The sequence below is a fragment of the Staurois parvus genome, unplaced genomic scaffold, assembly GCF_062004578.1.
Source record: "Staurois parvus isolate SC_StPar_1 unplaced genomic scaffold, SC_StPar_1.0 ptg000001l, whole genome shotgun sequence".
Lineage (NCBI taxonomy): Eukaryota > Metazoa > Chordata > Amphibia > Anura > Ranidae > Staurois > Staurois parvus.
The window spans coordinates 53,288-71,295 of NW_028317797.1; the positions used below are offsets into that span (position 1 = coordinate 53,288).

General features: G+C 41.6%; 1 protein-coding gene across 2 annotated transcripts; it reads right to left on the reverse strand.

Moving 5' to 3' along the window:
* Positions 1–295: 295 nt before the first annotated feature.
* On the reverse strand, positions 296–17,274 carry SYS1 (SYS1 golgi trafficking protein). 2 transcript variants are annotated; one of them, XM_089674999.1, is made up of 3 exons: positions 17,143–17,274; positions 9,092–9,140; positions 296–5,203 (listed from the first exon to the last, which is right to left on the reverse strand). In XM_089674999.1, the coding sequence occupies exon 3, from the start codon at positions 5,145–5,147 to the stop codon at positions 4,677–4,679; it is 471 nt and encodes a 156-aa protein (XP_089531125.1). In that variant the 5' UTR covers positions 5,148–5,203; positions 9,092–9,140; positions 17,143–17,274; the 3' UTR covers positions 296–4,676. The 2 variants fall into 2 exon arrangements, with proteins under 2 accessions (XP_089531125.1, XP_089525558.1); XM_089669432.1 differs by having other exon boundaries at positions 296–5,206.
* Between the last annotated feature and the right edge of the window lie 734 nt (positions 17,275–18,008).

The following is an 18,008-nucleotide window of genomic DNA, read 5'->3' on the forward strand; positions in this document are numbered from 1 at the left end:
CCGATCCGCGAAAAACAAACGGATGGGAATGGTCCACTCCATAGGGCCGGATCAGATGGCGTGTCCATGCTGCATAAGTGGAGCAGACTCAGACCTGTCATCTGCCTGTTCAGCAGGGATCAACAGACAGATCCCCTGCTGAGCAAGCAGATCTCAGGTGGAGGCAGTCTGTGTGAAAGGGGCCTTAAACATTGCTTATCTATGGTAACGCATACACAGTATGGCTAGTTAGGCAGCATTTAAAATACATTCAAGTGATCAGAATCCATGCTTAAAAAAAGAAAACTGAACAGTAGACAGGACACAATCGAAATTTATTTGAAGTCAACTAAAAATGTCAGAAATATGTACAAATTAAAAAAGTTAAATGTGTGATATATAAATACGGTATTGATAAGAACATATGAAAAATATTGAATCTGGAAAAACTGTTTATACATGTTTAAGTTACTGACAAGGACAGATGTTTAATAAGGTCTTCTTGTGTTAGAATGTAAAATGGATGAGTTTTGCATTGGTAACAATGCTATGCAATGTACTGCACAGTTCACCAATAGGAACACAACAAAATAAAGTTTGCATTGCAATGACTGTACTCAGAAAACAATGTAAATCCAGAACTCAGTAGTTCAAAATTATATTGAGGTTTGACTTTATTTCTTGTCTGAATGTATGAGAGATTGTGCATATAAAATCAATATTTCCGTCATGCCTGGCGTCCAAAACACAGCTAAGAAGCGACTATGTTGTGCTTCACTTTGTGCAAAAGCATCATGTCTAATTGTTATTGTGTAAAAAAAAAAAAAAAAAAAAAAAAAAGGGAGAAAAGAACTTTGTATATACAGACTAAAGCAGTTGGTTTAGAACTTGATACAATCATTTCCCTTTAAAATGTTACTACTGCACCATAAAACCAAATGACAATATTCAGTATGTAGGCTGCCATTACTGAGCTCATTCTGAGCATGCCAGTTGTCTGGCATTGCTCCATTACTAAATCATTGACCTGAAACAGGTATACATCAAGTCAGAACTCCTGATCTGAATCTTGTTCCAGGTCAAGAAGTCAAAAATATTGACACCAGAGTATCAATTTTACAGCCTGACAAACACCAGTTTCAGAAAGAGAGGTCTGCAATAGCTAAAATACTGTCCAAATACAAGGGGGGTGTATGTGCTTGTATCTTGGCACATTTGTGTATTTCTTCTAGATCTGTGCAGTAATACAGCATGAAACAACTTCTGCAATTTGCCTCTGTGATGGAGTTTCCTGTAATAAAGACCAGTATGTGGTGCTCTCTCTCCTTGTGCAAGGTGACTGGTCTTGTATCCACCCCCTGTAGTTTTCTGCAGTCTGTAATGTTGAAGGTAGACCTGCTGGTCTCTGCCTACAGCTATGCTTTTTTGCACATAATGCGAAGTGCAACCGTGACAGTGTCACTACTACTCTTTACAAGGCAATATATGGGTTTTGCAACAATATTTAATTTTTTTTTCTCTTTTAGTTGAAATTTAAAAAAAAGAGGTTATACTTGCCTCCTCTTTTGGAGTCCCCTGTCAGCGCTGTTTGTCCTTTCTTTCGGGTGCCTCTTTGAGCTGGCTGTGTCTCCATAGAAAAACAAAGGGCCAGTAAGCTCTGCCCCTTTTCACTGACAGCAGCAGGAGCCTATGGCTCCCTCTCTTCCTGGTCTCATTGGAGACTCTGAGAATAGAGGAGAGGGGTGCTACTGCCAGGGACAGAGCTGGATCAAGAGAGGAGTCAGATAAGGGGTGGGAGTTCTTTAATGCAGAGTGCGAATTGTAGTGGCAGAAATTTTGCTGGATCATGTGAATGAAAGCAGCTGGCGGCCAAAGCTATTCACGGCTCTCAGCAGTCATCGATCACCACAAGTATTCACTGGCTGTGTACAGAACTGTGAATAGCTGCAGCTGCTAGTGACCTGTCAATATAGTGAATGGGGCCAATGGCTGCACCGAGCCGTTCCCATTCACAGCTGTAAGCAAAAGTTTTATGCCGCTACAGTTCGATCCGGCCTTAATCGCTGGTGTGAATGCAGCCTTAGACTTTAGAACAACTTCAGGTGCACACAAAGTGGATTTATATCCTTTCAGCTATTTAAATTATTTTTTTAAACTGGTTTTCAGCCTTAAATGCAACACATTATGAGATTTAACTTCCTAAAAACATACTTGTTGTCTGACTTCCATAATCATCCTCAGGCTTTACTGTTGAAGAAACCGGATAGCAGTGTACACTTACGTAGCCGGTCATAAACAGACATAAGAAAAAGAATGTAAAAGAAATACAGCATGACAAAATGTTCCCCATGGCTTTTCTGACCTCCATTTAGGATAAGCTGCGTGTTCTAGGGTGTACACCAAGACGATAGTTTAGCCTGGAGAAAAATAGTTTTCTGTATTATCCTCCAACTCTTTCCAATAAAATAGTAATCAGACGAGTCAGCCTAAAATAAGTACAATGACTAGGCTACAGCTAGGAGTGATGTTAGTAGGTTAATTATGAGACTAAAATTGCTGGTGAATACTAATTAGAAGGAACAAATTGCTCCCTATGGTCTAAACTACATAAGTAGCCAGTAGTAGCAATTAATCTCCCATGATCACTCAATGATCCAAATGTGTGCGACTGACTGCTAATACAGGCGGCTTTTAGTAGGTCACATCATAGCAATCGAATTGTAATAACTGTTTATTCACTGATTGCTAATCTCAGCAACAAATCCCAAGCTGTTTCAGTAGCACTTTTAGGGCTTGTTTATGCTAGCATTGCTCGTTGAAGAGCCATCCACGTTCAGATCACTCTTCAGAGAGCAAATGAAAGGCGATTAGGAAGGGTTGTATTGCCTCCCGTTTAAATGCCTGAGTTAGCACGCTGCAACTAAAATGGGGTTTATGTCTACAGTCAGAAAGGGGATTATGGGTCACATTCAGTTAGCGGTACTGCTGTGGCATATGTACTCACCCCTCTGCTGCCTTTGCCCCCCAAAACACAAGTGTAAATGAGGCCTCAACTTGCTAAAGGTCAAGTGTGTATCTTCAACCACAGAGACATTCAGGAACTGTGTTCCCCTCCAGTCTACATGTTGACCCTAATCAGAAAAATCAGAGTGTGGCTTGTGCAATAAATGCATGAACTGTCATGCTTAAGACAGCGGTCCAGCTTTGTACAAGATTACTCTGTGCTTCTGGAATTAAAGAGTACTTCCATCTTTACAGGAAAAAATGAAACATGAATTCCCAGCCCCCTCCACACTCTTTGCTACAGTTATCTGTTCTGCTGGTAATCACCTGCCAGCATTCTGATCTGTACACTTTTAATCCCCGTACACACGAAGAGAATATCAGATGAATGATCGTCCGGTTTTTTTTGCATGCTATCCTCATATTGAAAACGTAGAGATTACGCAAGTTCCGAAAATTCTTTTATGATAGAATCAAAATTCAGAAGTGATGTAATGTATTGTATTTTTGGACGAAATCTGTACTGATTATACAAAAATCGCACAATCCGGTATCGAAAGCTGTGTACTAAACAATCAAATTATTGTATGATTGCTTTGAAAGCGGTATTTTTCATTCAATTTTCTGATCATGTGTACTAGGCTTTAAACTCCATACGCAACCCAGGAGGCTGTGTAGCAGCATAATGCCAGCAATGACCAGTGGTCATATGACATCACTGACCAATCAGCTTCTGCCCTAGAAGGGAATGGTCAAGGGCCTGCGTCAGCAGATTTTTATTAGCTTTTTTGTATTGCTATACACGTTTATGGAAATGGAAAACCCACAAAAGCAGGTCAAATGCATCTTACAATTAATTCTCTGGTCTCAGAAACTTGAGAAACGTTTCAAGCTGATACCATCGACACGGGCCCTAATGGAGAGGCAGTAAATACTTGTCTTAGTCTGTACAAAGAAAGTTCAGATAACAGTGGTAGCACTTTCATTAATGACAGCCCCTAGGATTGTATGAAAGTTTAATACTTGAGATAACATCTAAGAAACCTTCAATGATTTGCTACAATTGCCCAGCCTGCAATATTTCACAGTATTTGAATAGTGTTTGAGCTGAAAAATAAAAATGAAGAAATATGCTTTACAATGTCAAGTCAGCTTAGTTTGTACAATGCCGATCACAGTGCATATATTTTTCTTTGTTTCAAATAATTGAATGTCAACGGTCAGAAAAATTGGTTACTAGGTTTGGGAATTCAACATCCTGTGAAAATGCTGCATATATTAAACCTGCACTCTTTAAACTTTCTGATAACTAGAAATGTGCAAAAAATATTTTGAAGTTCTATCATATGGAGATTTTCCAAATTGAGCACTAGTCTAGAAGTCAAAGTCCTTTCTTGCCTAACCTACGGTAACATTTGTTATGAAAGCACCAGGGACAAACCCATGATTTCAGTAGCTATAACAATATTAAAAAAAATTAAATAAAAAAAAATTAAAAATAAAAAACTATGTGTGCAAATGATTTAAAGTTGTAGAATTGCTCAAAGCATGTATACTTGGTTGTCTTGTACCTTGTAGACTTTACAACAGAACTGATTTTGAACAGATTCCAGGAACCATTAGAAAATCTAACAGTGTGGAGAAAGAATACTGAAGTGTGCCAACAAAGGAGACATAGGCAGGATTTTGACAGTCTACACATTAGATTTAGGAGCGGAGTTTAGAGGAATCTCATTGAGTTCAGTCCGCAGGCAGAGGTACTCCCCAATTACTGCCATTAAGCCAATGCACACAATGTTCAGTAGCCACCACGTGATAGTGCTGGGCAGCTGGGCGTTATAAATCCAACATCCGAAGAAGTGAAAGAGGTGAACAGTCACAGTAAAGTCTAAGCACTGCTTTCCTCTGCGGATAAAATACAGTAGGCCCAGGGCGCATGTTAAAGAGTTCAGAATGAAAGCCATCATAGAGACTCTCCCATGTACTGAAGAAAATCCCAAGCTCTCATAACTAAATATCTGGTCAAGTGAAGGACTGTAACGAATCACCAAGTCCACAGAGGCGATCCAAAGGCCCAGTGAGGTGTAGTAGATGAACTGCATAAGCACTATCTGAGAGGTGATCAAGATCGGATCCCACACGTAGCTGCGGAACTGTCCAGCCATTCTCACAGCAAAGTTCTTTTAGCAGTCACACACAGATGAGCATCTAGGGACAAGTACTGCTGAGGAAGAGATGAAAAAAAAGGACATATAAAAGTTGTGAAAACTCTGAGGGGTTGATTTACTAAAACTGGAAAGTGCAAAATCTGGTGTGGATCAGCATAGAAACCAATCAGCTTCCAGTTTTGTTTTATTGTCATAGCTTAATTGAACAAGATGAAGTTAGAAGATGATTGGATACTAGGGATGCACCAAAATTTCAGTGGCCGAAAGCACCCCTATGAAAATAAGCATCGATACAGGTACCGAAAATAACCCTTACCCAAGGACCCATTCAACGATCCTGGCACTGGGCATAGAGGTGAGTGAAGGAAAGATAGCCTCCACTCCAGCGCCTTGTAAAGAAGGCCTTTTTTTTTTTTGTTTGTTTGTTTTTTTAAAAGCACTAGATCAATGCTTTACATTGTAGAGGAGAGATGTGGAGTCTTACTGACCCCATATCTCTCCATAAAGAGGACCTGTCACTGCTTATTTATATCATAAGGGATGTTTGCATGTTGGGTATCTATTTACTCGGTGTAACGTCTTTCAGATTTTACAAAAAAAAAAAAAAAGGGGAGGTATATATTGTTTTTTTTCAAATAATAAAAGTGTATTTTTTCCCAAAAACTTGCGTTTGAAATATATATTAATTTTTAAAAATCGGTCTTCGGTTTTTGGCCAAGTGCATCCTGAATTTTTGGTTTTGGTACCAGAATTTTAATTTCGGTACACCACTATTGGTTACCATGCACAGCTGCACCAGATTATGCACTCTCCAGTTTTAGCAAATCAACCCCTAAGTGTGCATTAATGAAAACTGAAACAAATTAGTTCACATGGCATTTTTAATAATTAAATGCAGATAAAAGTTAAAAAAAAATCAAAAAATAAATACAGATTTGAATAACCCATTCAGGCTATTTGGTGTATGTAATTACAGGTGAAAGCCTGACCTTGCTTTAGTGAACCTTCAACAGTTTGTTTGGATCAGGCTGGTCCAAACAAACTATTTCCTTTGTTAATATATGCAGCAGCTGTCAGTGCAGTATGAACTGTATGTAGCCTCAGCTACATACAGTATACAGTGCCGTGTTCTAGCAGCAGAATTTCTTGTTCTGCCATCGGAAAAAAACGGAGTCGGACTGAGCTCTGCTTAAGCCTTTCAGAGGAACCTTGGCATATTCTGGATGAAAACAAGCCTTCCTCTGATTGGCTAAGATGCGTGGATGACATCATGATCTCCACCTCAGCCAACCAGATAAAGCTTTGTATTCATTCATAAAAATATGAATGGTTGAGCAGCGTTCAGCCCAAATGATTTTGTTTTAGGAGCAGGAGAGGAAGTCATCCCGCTGTCAAAAAGTAGCACTGTATACCACATGTAGCCTCACCTACATAAAGCATTGACAGCCGCTGCATGTTAGTGAAGGAAATCTTTAATTTGGACCAGCTTGGTCCAAATAAACTATTTAAAGTTCACTAAAACATGGTTAGTTAGGCTTTAATGGATGCATACAAATGAACTCTGATAACCACAGATAAATGATATTCAAAAAAACAAAAAAGCAGTAATGTGGAATACCTGAGCTTGAAACAAAAAATATATATATATAATGTATATAAATACCATTGGGCCAGCCAAAGCTCACTAGTAACATAACTGCTGCATTTCTAGATAAACTTTTGACCAGAAGGGAGCAAGGTTAGACAACTAGATACTCATAGCAACCCCTTCTCCCCAAGAGTGCACGAGGATACACAAATTAACCAGGTGTAATGCCTATGAAATATGTTGGCTGTGGACCCTTTGTTTCTTGGGTAATGTTTACAATGAAGCATCGATGCCCAGATGCCAGGAGCATGAGACATTGATGTCATTTCTCTAGGACCAAGGAACAGAATCACAAGATATTAGACTGCTTAAAGCAGATAAGAAGTGTTTGTGGCATCTAGAAATGTTACATTAAACTGCTTAAATGAAATAAGAACTTGTTTGTGCAATTAAAGAGGTCTACTTGTTTGAGAAGTTAGAAATCTTTCAGTTTAGGGTAGATAAGAAGCTGATATGACACAAAAGTGTGATATTCTTAGATAAACGTTGTTTGTTAGGTGTAGTGGCTGGGCGTGACTCTGTTATCCTCCTGGAACCTTTTTGCTAGCTCCTCCTAGAGTGGGTGTTGTGCCCGCTCACTTCGGGAAAGCTGCCAGAAAGGGTTTAAAACAGGAAGCTTAAGCGGGATCAATAGGAGCAGCCTTCCTATGCCTTCCCAGACGAGGACGCTCTGACGCTGGGACTCTTGCAAAGGCTATATGGGCTCACATACTGGTCGCATTTACGGCTTCTCCGCGAACCCCTGTACATTATGGTTCTGATGGAGTCTGTTCCTTCCCGTCTTCCTATAGCTTTGGTAATGTATTAATTCTATGCTGTATCGCTGTCAAAAGATGTGTATTTCACGCTGTAATGCTCACATTATTATTGGTGTGTGTTATTATGCAGATTGTGATGACTATAAGATATATCCTCCTGTGTGTCGTGTGATAATAAAAGTGGAGGTTTTGACAGTGCAAGAATTTTGCAGTTGGATTCTGTTATTTCTTGGAGAGCCGAATGAATGCTATGATGTGCCAGGGCAGATGACCATCAGGTAGTGGGTCTTTCACATGCTTAGAATAATTAATGGTGTAAATGCTGGTTCAACGTACCTGTGTGTGTGACTACCTGTCTATTGTATATATATATGACTTGCTTTCAGTTATTGCATCCAGCATTGCCTTACACCAGGCTATTTCCTAGTGCTCCCCCTTCCTGATTCTTGACTGTTTGTTTTGATGTTCTGCAAACAAGAAATAATGAAAGTTCAGTCTGCAATTCAATGGGACTGGAGTCCCACATTTATTTAGGACTTGCACAACTTACAGTACATATTTCTTGTTGGATCTGCAATAATGTTTTGGCTGCTTTTATGGCACAGGTGCTCAAATTTACAATGCTCCACCTGAAATCAAAGTCTCCTGTCAATACTAACCCAAGTAGTTTCTTTATGCTCTTCTACGTCCAAGGCATGACTGACTACTATTCCAGGACTGAGATATTTATTATGTACTGTACAGCGCTGAGCAAACTTTCTGGCGCTATATAAATACTGTATTATAATAATAATAATAATGTAGTAACCAACACTTCTAGTATAATCAGGTTGGGAAAGTAGCTCTGCTGAAAATTTTAGGGCCAGTTCACACTACAAAAATGGACTCCGGATACGTTTTTGCTTAGCACACGCAGTTCTGATGAAGTTTGCTATGTTCCAGTATATTTCTGTGCAGACAAAAATCCAGCATTTTCTACTTTTTTTTTTCTACACGGAAACTGACTGGAGCCGACTGCACTAGTGTGAACCAGGGCCATTAGAATACATGGAAAACACTGTGCATGCATTTTTGACACAGAAGAAAGTGCACTGAACTGCATCTAGTGTGAACTAGCCTTTAGAGACCTAATGATTTTGGAGCAAACAGCTGCCAGTTTGTGACCAACCTTTGTTTATTAGCATTTGTATCTGAGAAAAGTGAGCACTAATGACAATTTACGGCAGGTTTTGATGAAACTATCATTTACCTTAATCTCCTACATACTGCCATATTGTGAAAGAGCATTAAACGGAACTTCAACTTTTGGGTGGAGATCCTCTTTAACGTTAAGCTCCAGACAAATACACCCTGAAACACTGTCAATAATGTTACCCGTTCCCTTTATTTGTGATTTATACACCTCTGTCATGAGGATAACATTTTCTCTTAGGCTAGGTACACACTTGTGCACTGAAGCAATACAGGAGCATTGAGCTTTGCTGCAATGCCTGGAGCGGAAATAAAAACATTTGCTGTTTTAAACTGCATCTCACCTGTCCTGAAGCTTATCTTCCCAACACATCGGAATCACATGTAACAGACCTATAAATAGAAAAGACAAAAACATGTAATTGTGCTAAGTAAGTTAACTAAGCTATGAAAACAGATAGTTACTGTGTATAATGCATAGTAACACACACATAGAAGTTACCACCATTCACCAAAACTGATTTAACCACTTCAGCCCCAGACCAATTCTGACATTTCGCACCTGTAAAATTCAGCATTTTTTGTTTTCTAGAAAAGTACTTAGAACCCCCACACATTACACATTTTTTAAGTTGAGGCCCTAGAGAATAAAATGGTGGATGTGTCAATTTTTTATTATGTCACATGGTATTTGTACAGCATTTTTCAAATGCAATTTTTTGGAAAAAAAAAAAAACACACTTTAATGAATTTTAATGCACAAAAACACAAATATAATACCCAACAGTTTGGTAAAATATGATGTTACGGTGAGTAAAAAAACACCTAACATGTCACTCTTTAAAATTGCGCGCACTTGTGGAACGGCGACAAACTATGTGACATTAAATTACCCATAGACAGCGCTTTCAAAGCCTTTACAATTTACCAGTTAACCTCCCTGGCGGTATGATTATTTCAGATTTTTGGTGCTGAAAGCGGTACCATTTTTTTGCATGGAAATATGTAGTTTTTTTATTGTAGGTCTGTAATTTTTAGGAAAAACTCACTGAAATCTGTCCGAACAAGAGTCTAGTAAACATCCCGGGTATGATAAAATTTGAAACACAAAATCATAAATTATAATTTAATAAATAATCATAAAAATAATAAAAAATTTAATTCAATAATATAATCAAACCAAAAACACTGAAATGTGAAATATAGCGCCAAGTTCGCACATTGCTGAGCTCAGTCGCAAAATCGTTTTCAGTGTCTGATGACGAATTTCCCCCACGAATCATTATCACTCAATTCTGCAAGTGGTTCTGATTTACTATCGCTGTTCTCTAGCTGATCTAAACCGCTTTTGACCTAAAGGGACACTTTTTGGACGCCATGGACATTTCTCAGTTTCCAGGCAGAAAGAACAGACAAAATGCAGGCAGGGCGCAGGACAAAGCACTAGGGACAATATGTATGTGAAATTGGTTGAGACAGCAATGTTTTACTATGTAAAAAAAAAAAAAAATGACATTTTTTTAAATTTTTAAATTTCCCGCCGCCGGCGGCGCCCGTACGTCCCGACGTCACAGGGACAGGACACAGAAGCCGGATGCCGGCCTCGGCCGGAGGAGATGGCCGGGGACGCTGCAGGGGACACATCGTGGGAGCGCAGGGTAAGGTAAGTGAAGAACACATGCCGGAGCAGTGCCGCATGGTATTCCCGAGTGTAGCTCGGGGTTACCGCTTTTGGTACTGAAATGTTACCCCGAGCTACACTCGGGAATACCGCCAGGGAGGTTAAGAGTTACACAGAAGGTCCGGTGACAGAATGATTTCTCTTGCTACAAGGTTTGCGGCAATGCCTCACATGTGTGGTGCAAACACTGTTTACATATGAATGCACTACCTGCATATGACTTCCCCTTTGTGCTTGAGCACAGGGGTGCTTAATTTTACTTTATTTTATTTTTACACTGTCTGTTCAATTTTCTTTTCTTTTTTTTCCAAGTCGCCTTTATGACTATCACAAGGGATGCCCAACAGCCCTTGTGATAGCTGGAGAATGACAGGTTCTCTTTATGGAGAGATCTGGGGTCCAAATGCCTTTGCAAGCTGAGATATTACTTTGTAGCGCTAGTAGTGACAATCATTGCGCCTGTGCAGAAAGCAGAGCTGCGAGCAAGCTCCACCCACTACAGTCCGCTTGCAAAAAAACTAGAGGAGGGGGTGGAGACAAGACCAGTCGCCCTGCACAAGGCGAGAGAACAGCAATGACAGGTCTTTATTACAGTAAGCTCCTACACAGGGGGTCACACTGGTTTACTGCTCAGATCTGGCAGAAATACATACAGCACACTGAGAGTCAAGGAAGAATGCACATGACTCTTGTATTTAGACACAATTTGCCTATCCTGGAATTAATATTTAATTATCCTAACACTGTGAAGGTTTCATTGACATCTATGAATACAAATTCTAGTGCTTCTGCCTTCTAAATTTAAAGAGCTAGGGGGGAAAAAAAGGAGATGATATCCTTCCTCATGGAGAGTGCACAGTAGAGACAATCGGGGAGATTGAATGTTCAGGGTAGAAGAGGGGGCCAGTAGAAGATGGCGGGTGAATGACTGGAGTAAGGGTGGTATCTGCATTGGATTGAACAGTCATTACCCCCAGAGTGGGGTCATTGTTGTGTTCTCTTTTGCTGTATATGGGTGTAATAGATATCTATGCATGACAGCCAACTCTGCAAGACTAAGAAAGGTATTTTCTTCAGGGGGACACGCAGGGGCCCTTTCACATAGGCGGCAGTTTTTTTTTTAATCTGTTCGTCGTTGTTTGAAAAATAGACAGTAGTTCATTCCTATGGGCTTGCAGATGTAAACATGTTTTCTACATGGAGGCTGTATCCTTTTTCTGCTCCGATGAATCTGAAGGTGTAAATGGATGGCAGCCATTTACATCTGTTTGTAGGCAAGAAACAATTTTTGTTTATACTTTTGTCACCTATGATTGGTTTCTTCTACAACTAAAGGCCCCTTTCACACTTGCAGTTCCAGTGCGTTCCGGATGCAGAAAAAAAAAAAAAAGTAGAACAGGCTGTGTTTTTCCAGCACAGAACTGTACTGGAACGCGGTAAAATGCATCAAAAACGCACACGTCCCTATTTAAATTGAAGAAAAAGAAAGGGGAATATTAACTGGAACACATCAAAAATACACCGGAACGTGCCAAAAACACACATGCAGAAACACATCTGGACTGCGTTTCTATAGTGTGAACCGACCCTCAATCAATGGGGTCCATCATATTCTATATAACCGCCAGGTTTTTGTAAAACATAACTGGAGAAGTCAGGTGATTTATGAGTAAGTACCTTAAGCCCTGGTTCACAGCGGTGTGACATGTCATGAGATTTGACAGCTCCAAATTGCATGACAAATTGCATAATATTTGTGCCTATGGAACCATTTAAATTAGTGTGACTGCGACTTTGCGGTGCCGCAGCGACCTTGAAAAAAAAAGGTTCTTGCACTATTTTTTGCGATTTCATTTGCAACTTGCATAGACATCTGTGCATGAAGTCGCAGATGAAATTCCACTGACCAGTAACTTTGAAATTGCGGTACTTCAAGTGAGGTAGCCCTATTTCAGTCACATTTAGTGTGAACCAGCGCTAAATGGGTTTTTTTTTTTAGGGCTTTTACATAAACAGGTGCCAGTCATTAAATATAAAACTCAGGTCAGGAATCTTTTATCTTTCAGGAAGTCCCACCATACAGGTGAAACTCGAAAAATTATAATATCATGCAAAAGTTCATTTATTTCAGTAATGCAACTTAAAAGGTGAAACTAATATATGAGATAGACTCATTACATGCAAAGCAAGATAGTTCAAGCTGTGATTTGTCATAATTGTGATGATTATGGCTTACAGCTCATGAAAACCCCAAATCCACAATCTCAGAATATTAGAATATTGTGAAAAGGCGCAATATTCTCGGCTCAAAGTGTCCCACTCTAATCAGCTAATTAAGCCACAATACCTGCAAAAGGTTCCTGAGCCTTTAAATGGTCTCTCAGTCTGGTTCAGTAGGAATCACAATCATGGGAAAGACTGCTGACCTGACAGTTGTGCAGAAAATCATCATTGACACCCTCCATAAGGAGGGAAAGCCTCAAAAGGTAATTGCAAAAGAAGTTGGATGTTCCCAAAGTGCTGTATCAAAGCACATTAATAGAAAGTTATGTGGAAGGGAAAAGTGTGGAAGAAAAAAGGTGCACAAGCAGCAAAGATGACCGCAGCCTGGAGAGGATTGTCAGGAAAAGGACATTCAAAAGTGTTGGGGACTTTCACAAGGAGTGGACTGAGGCTGGAGTCAGTGCATCAAGAGCCACCACACCTGGACATGGGCTTCAAATGTAATATTCCTCTTGTCAAGCAGCTCCTGAACAACAAACGTCGTCAGAAGTGTCTTACCTGGGCTAAAGAAAAACAGACCTGGTCTCTCTCAGTGGTCCAAAGTCCTCTTTTCTGATGAGAGCATCTCATTTGGAAACCAAGGACCCAGAGTATGGAGGAAGAATGGAGAGGCACACACTGCAAAATGCTTGAAGTCCAGTGTGAAGTTTCTGGGGAGCCATGTCATCTGCTGGTGTTGGTCCGCTGTGCTTCATTAAGTCCAGGATCAACGCAGCCGTCTACCAGGAGATTTTGGAGCACTTCATGCTTCTTTCCGCAGACGAGCTTCCATGCCACGCCGCATTGAGGCAGTAATTGCTGCAAAAGGGGCCCAAACCAAGTACTGTGTACATATGCATGCTTATACTTTTCAGAGGTCCTATATTGTTCTATGTACTATCCTCGTTTTATTGATTGCATTTAATATTATAATTTTCTGAGATTGTGGATTTGGGGTTTTCATGAGCTGTAAGCCATAATCATCACAATTATGACAAATCACAGCTTGAACTATCTTGCTTTGCATGTAATGAGTCCATCTCATATATTGGTTTCACCTTTTAAGTTGCATTACTGAAATAAATTAACCTCCCTGGCGGTATGATTATTTCAGATTTTTGGTGCTGAAAGCGGTACTATTTTTTTGCATAGAAATATGTATTTTTTTTATTGTAGGCTGTAATTTAGGAATAACTCACTGAAATCTGTCCGAACAAGAGTCTAGTAAACATTCCGGATATGATAAAACTTGAAACACAAAATCATAAATTATAATTTGATAATCATAAAAAATAATAATACATTTAATTCAATAATATAAAGCAGTAGGGACAAAATGTATGTGAAATGTTTTACTATGTAATAATCATTTTTTAAAAAATGACTTTTTAAAAATTCAAACTTGCCGCCGGTTCCGGCGCCCGTACGTCCCGACGTCACAGGGACCGGAACACAGAAGCCGGATGCCGACATCGGCCGGAGGAGATGGCCGGGGACGTTGCAGAGGATGCATCGCGGGAGCGAAGGACAAGGTAAGCGCTGCAGGGACTCCCTATGCAACGCTGCATGGTAAGCCCGAGTGTAGCTCGGGGTTACCGCTTTTGGTACTGAAACTTTACCCCGAGCTACACTCGGGAATACCGCCAGGAAGGTTAACTTTTGCACGATATTCTAATTTTTCGAGTTTCACCTGTATATGTTAAAGGGTGCCTCTACAGAGCATCCCCAGGAGTACCGAGACACATAGCTGGGAATGGAGCAAGACATCCATAGCAGGTTTGTTTCTGAACCACTCCAGAGGATTCATCCCCCTTCCTGACCAGGACATTTTCTGCGTTATGGCACTGCGTTACTTTAACTGACAATTCCGCGGTCATGCAACACTGCACTCAAATTAAATGTATGCCCCTTTTCCCCCCCACAAATAGAGCTTTCTATCAGTGGTATTTGATTGCCTGTGCGGTTTTTATTTTTTGCGCTATATAAAATAAAAAAGCGACAATTTTGAGAAAAAAAAAATTTTTTTTACTTTTTACTATTAAACATGTCCAATAAAAAAAAAAAAAAATTTCGTCATAGATTTAGGCCAAAATGTATTCTGCTACATGTCACTGCTAAAAAAAAAATCCCAACATGTGTAAAGTAATTGTTTTACGTGAAAGTTATAGCGTTTACAAATGACGGTACATAAACTGGGATTTATTTTTACTAGTAATGTAGATCAGCGACTTATTGCGGGACTGCGGTGGGCATTCTGACACTGGGTGGAACTGACTTGGTGTCACTGACATCCCCAGTGACACCAATACAGTGATCAGTGCTAATAAAAAGCACTGACACTGTACTAATGGCACTGAACAGGAAGGGGTTAACATATGGGGCGATCAAAGGGTTAACTGTGTGCTTTACTATGGGGCTGTGTGTTTGTACTTCACTGTAAGCACACTGCTTTGTATGATTGTGCTATGCACAGCCATGCAAAGCAGTGTGCAGGAGCTGACAGGGGAGAGAACTGTTTACAAACAGTCCCCCCCCCCCCCCCACCACATCAGAGATGCTCAGCAATCACCGGGTGCCAGCGTGTAATCACCAGCCGGGACCCGGTGATTGACAGCCAAGGCTGCGAATGGCGGGTAGGGTAGGGTGCGCACGCATGCCCCCTAGCCGGAAATGCAAAATCACATGTGTGTGTGTGTATATATATATATATATACACACACACACGCACGTGATTTTGCGCACCCGTGCCGCCCTGTAGCAGTACTTCTGCTATAGGGCGGACGAAAAAGCGGATAAAGTATAACTAAAGGCAAAACTTTTTTTTTTTTCAGTTTCAGATAGAGTCCAAATTTTGGGTTGTCGAAAAAGTAATAGAGGGGAAATCTTCCAATAAGGTGACTAGTTCTGGTGACATGGGGGTCCCCAAGGAATTCCCTTAATTTGTAGGGATTTCCTCTCAATTCCTGTTTTGGCTATGGAACAGGAAGTGAATGGAAATCTCCCCAATGGGGCACAGATGGCAAAAAAAAATTAAAATCTGAAAGAAGTTCTAACCCTCTCCTTACTCTATTCAAAATGAAAAAAGGTTCTGCCTATAGTCCTACAGTAAGGAGAATCTGTTATGAAAGCTGCCATTGCTGACCTCTTTTTGATCATGCTAGTAGTAAAAGCAAGGATCAGCTGTGAGGTTTCACTGCTCCCCCCCCATGTCATGTGTGAATCAGCCCTAAGTGGGACATAGGCAGCAATAAAAACCTGACAGGGATTGTCATCCCTCTTCACTTTATCCAATACTAAGAGAGGAAAAGATTTTGCCTTATACTTTAGTGGACAGGTATGCGCGTTGATGTTTTGTCATACAGAAACAGGTACTGGAAATACAAAGATCAGCCATAGGTTTATGACCACCCACTAAATATTGGGTAGATCCCCTTTTGCCATCAGCCCTGACCCATGGAAGCATGGACTCCACTAGACCTCTGAAGGTATGACGTGGTATCTGGCACCAAGCCAGCAGTAGCAGATCTTTAAGTCCTATAAGTTGTGAAGTGGGGCCTTCATGGATCAGACTTGTTTTTCCAGCACATCTCACAGATGCTCAATGGATTGAATTGTGGAGAATTTGGGGGCCAAGTCAACACCTCAAATTCATTGTGGTATTCCTCAACCCATTCTTGCAGTGTGACAGGGCTCATTAATCTGCTGAAAGAGGCCACTGCCAACAGATAATCCAGTTTCCATGAAGGGGTGTACTTGGTACAGTAATGTGTAGGTCAGAGGTACATGTCAAAGTAACATCCATGTAATGGCAAGTCCAGCGGTTTCCACACTGCCTCTGCCAGCTTGCCTTCTTCCCATCCTGCTGCCATCTCCTCCCTGGTTGAGCAACCCACACTCACCCGGCCATCCACATGATGTAACAGAGAACACGATTCCCCAGACCGGGCCGCCTTCTTCCATTGCTCCGTGGTCCAGTTGTGGTGCTCACATTGCCACTGTAGCATTTAGCTGTGGACACGGGTCAGCATGGGCACTGTGACTGGTCAGCAGCTATGCAGCCCCATACACAACAAACTGTGATGTCCATTGTTTTGCTTTCCCACATCAACTTCAGGGACAACATGTTCACTTGCTGTCTAATATATCCCACCAGCTTTCAGAAGCCATTGTAATGAGATGAGGTTTGATGGGACCCCAATGGAGGAGTAGCTGGCCCCCTCGTCTCGGCCCTTGTCATCAGGTCCCATTGTCATCCATCCTCCAGTGACAGGCAGAGGACCCGGCACCCCCTTCCCTTCCCCTGAACTATAACGGTGACCCCAGCCCGGCACTGGGAGAGGAGTAGAGGACTGCCTGTGGCTGGACTTCTGATGCTCAACAGGTGGTCAAGGCAAACCAGCAGTCGGGCAATGTCCCGCCCCCTATGCCCGCCAGGCCCTATCTAGAGCTTACCACATTGTCGCTGCATCCACCCGGCGCTCCCCAGTCACCAGCAGCAGCTTTCAGTGAGCCCAGGCATCATACGTCCCGGCCATTGCGTCACTTCCGGCCTGCGGATCTGCCAGGTGTAAGCCCTGAGCAGAGTCCGGATACACGGAAGTGACCTCATCCGCCAACATCAGCTGACCTGGAGACTGACAAGCTCTTCTGACAGCTGCCCTTCTTCCGCCCTTTGCTTGTTCCACTTCCGCCTTCGCTGCGATTTCTCTTTTCGGCTCGCACGGCTGGGTACGGTGGATGGGGTGAAGGCGGATCCTGAAGGAGACTGTTAACGCTTCTATCAGTCTGGGGTTACCTGGAGGATTAGGAAGTGGACGGCTAGGAGACCCCCAAGAGGGTGGGAGGGGCACAGGCCGGGCTCAGTGTGTCTGCTTATTCATCCCATGTGGAGCAGGGCATCTTTCCAGCTGAGGAGGAACTACAAGTCCCAGCAGTCACACAGCAGAGAGAGACAGATCACCTTCACTGGGGAGGAAGGGGCCACATAGTGTCACAGCCAATCAGATTGGTGCAGAGTGCCCCCATACACCATGAGACATCGGGGGCAGGGGCTGTACATTGTACCCAGGGGGAGGGATGGACCCCACAATAATAACACCATCCTGTGCAGTGATAGCTCCGGTAAGTCCTCATGCACACTGGACGTTTTTACAGCGGCTGTCTTTGGCTTTTGACATTTTTCTCTACATCCAGTAAACCCCCCAGCATGTTATCCTATGTGTCCATACATACATAGACTAATCAGCTGGAATAAAACCAGGACTAGTGGGTTTCTAGAGGATTTTGTTGGCTGTAAAAAAACAGTAAACTGCTGCAAA

Coding starts and splice junctions, on each gene's coding strand:
- SYS1 (XM_089674999.1), bottom strand. CDS start 5,147: ATGGCTGGACAGTTCCGCAGCTACGTGTGGGATCCGATCTTGATCACC.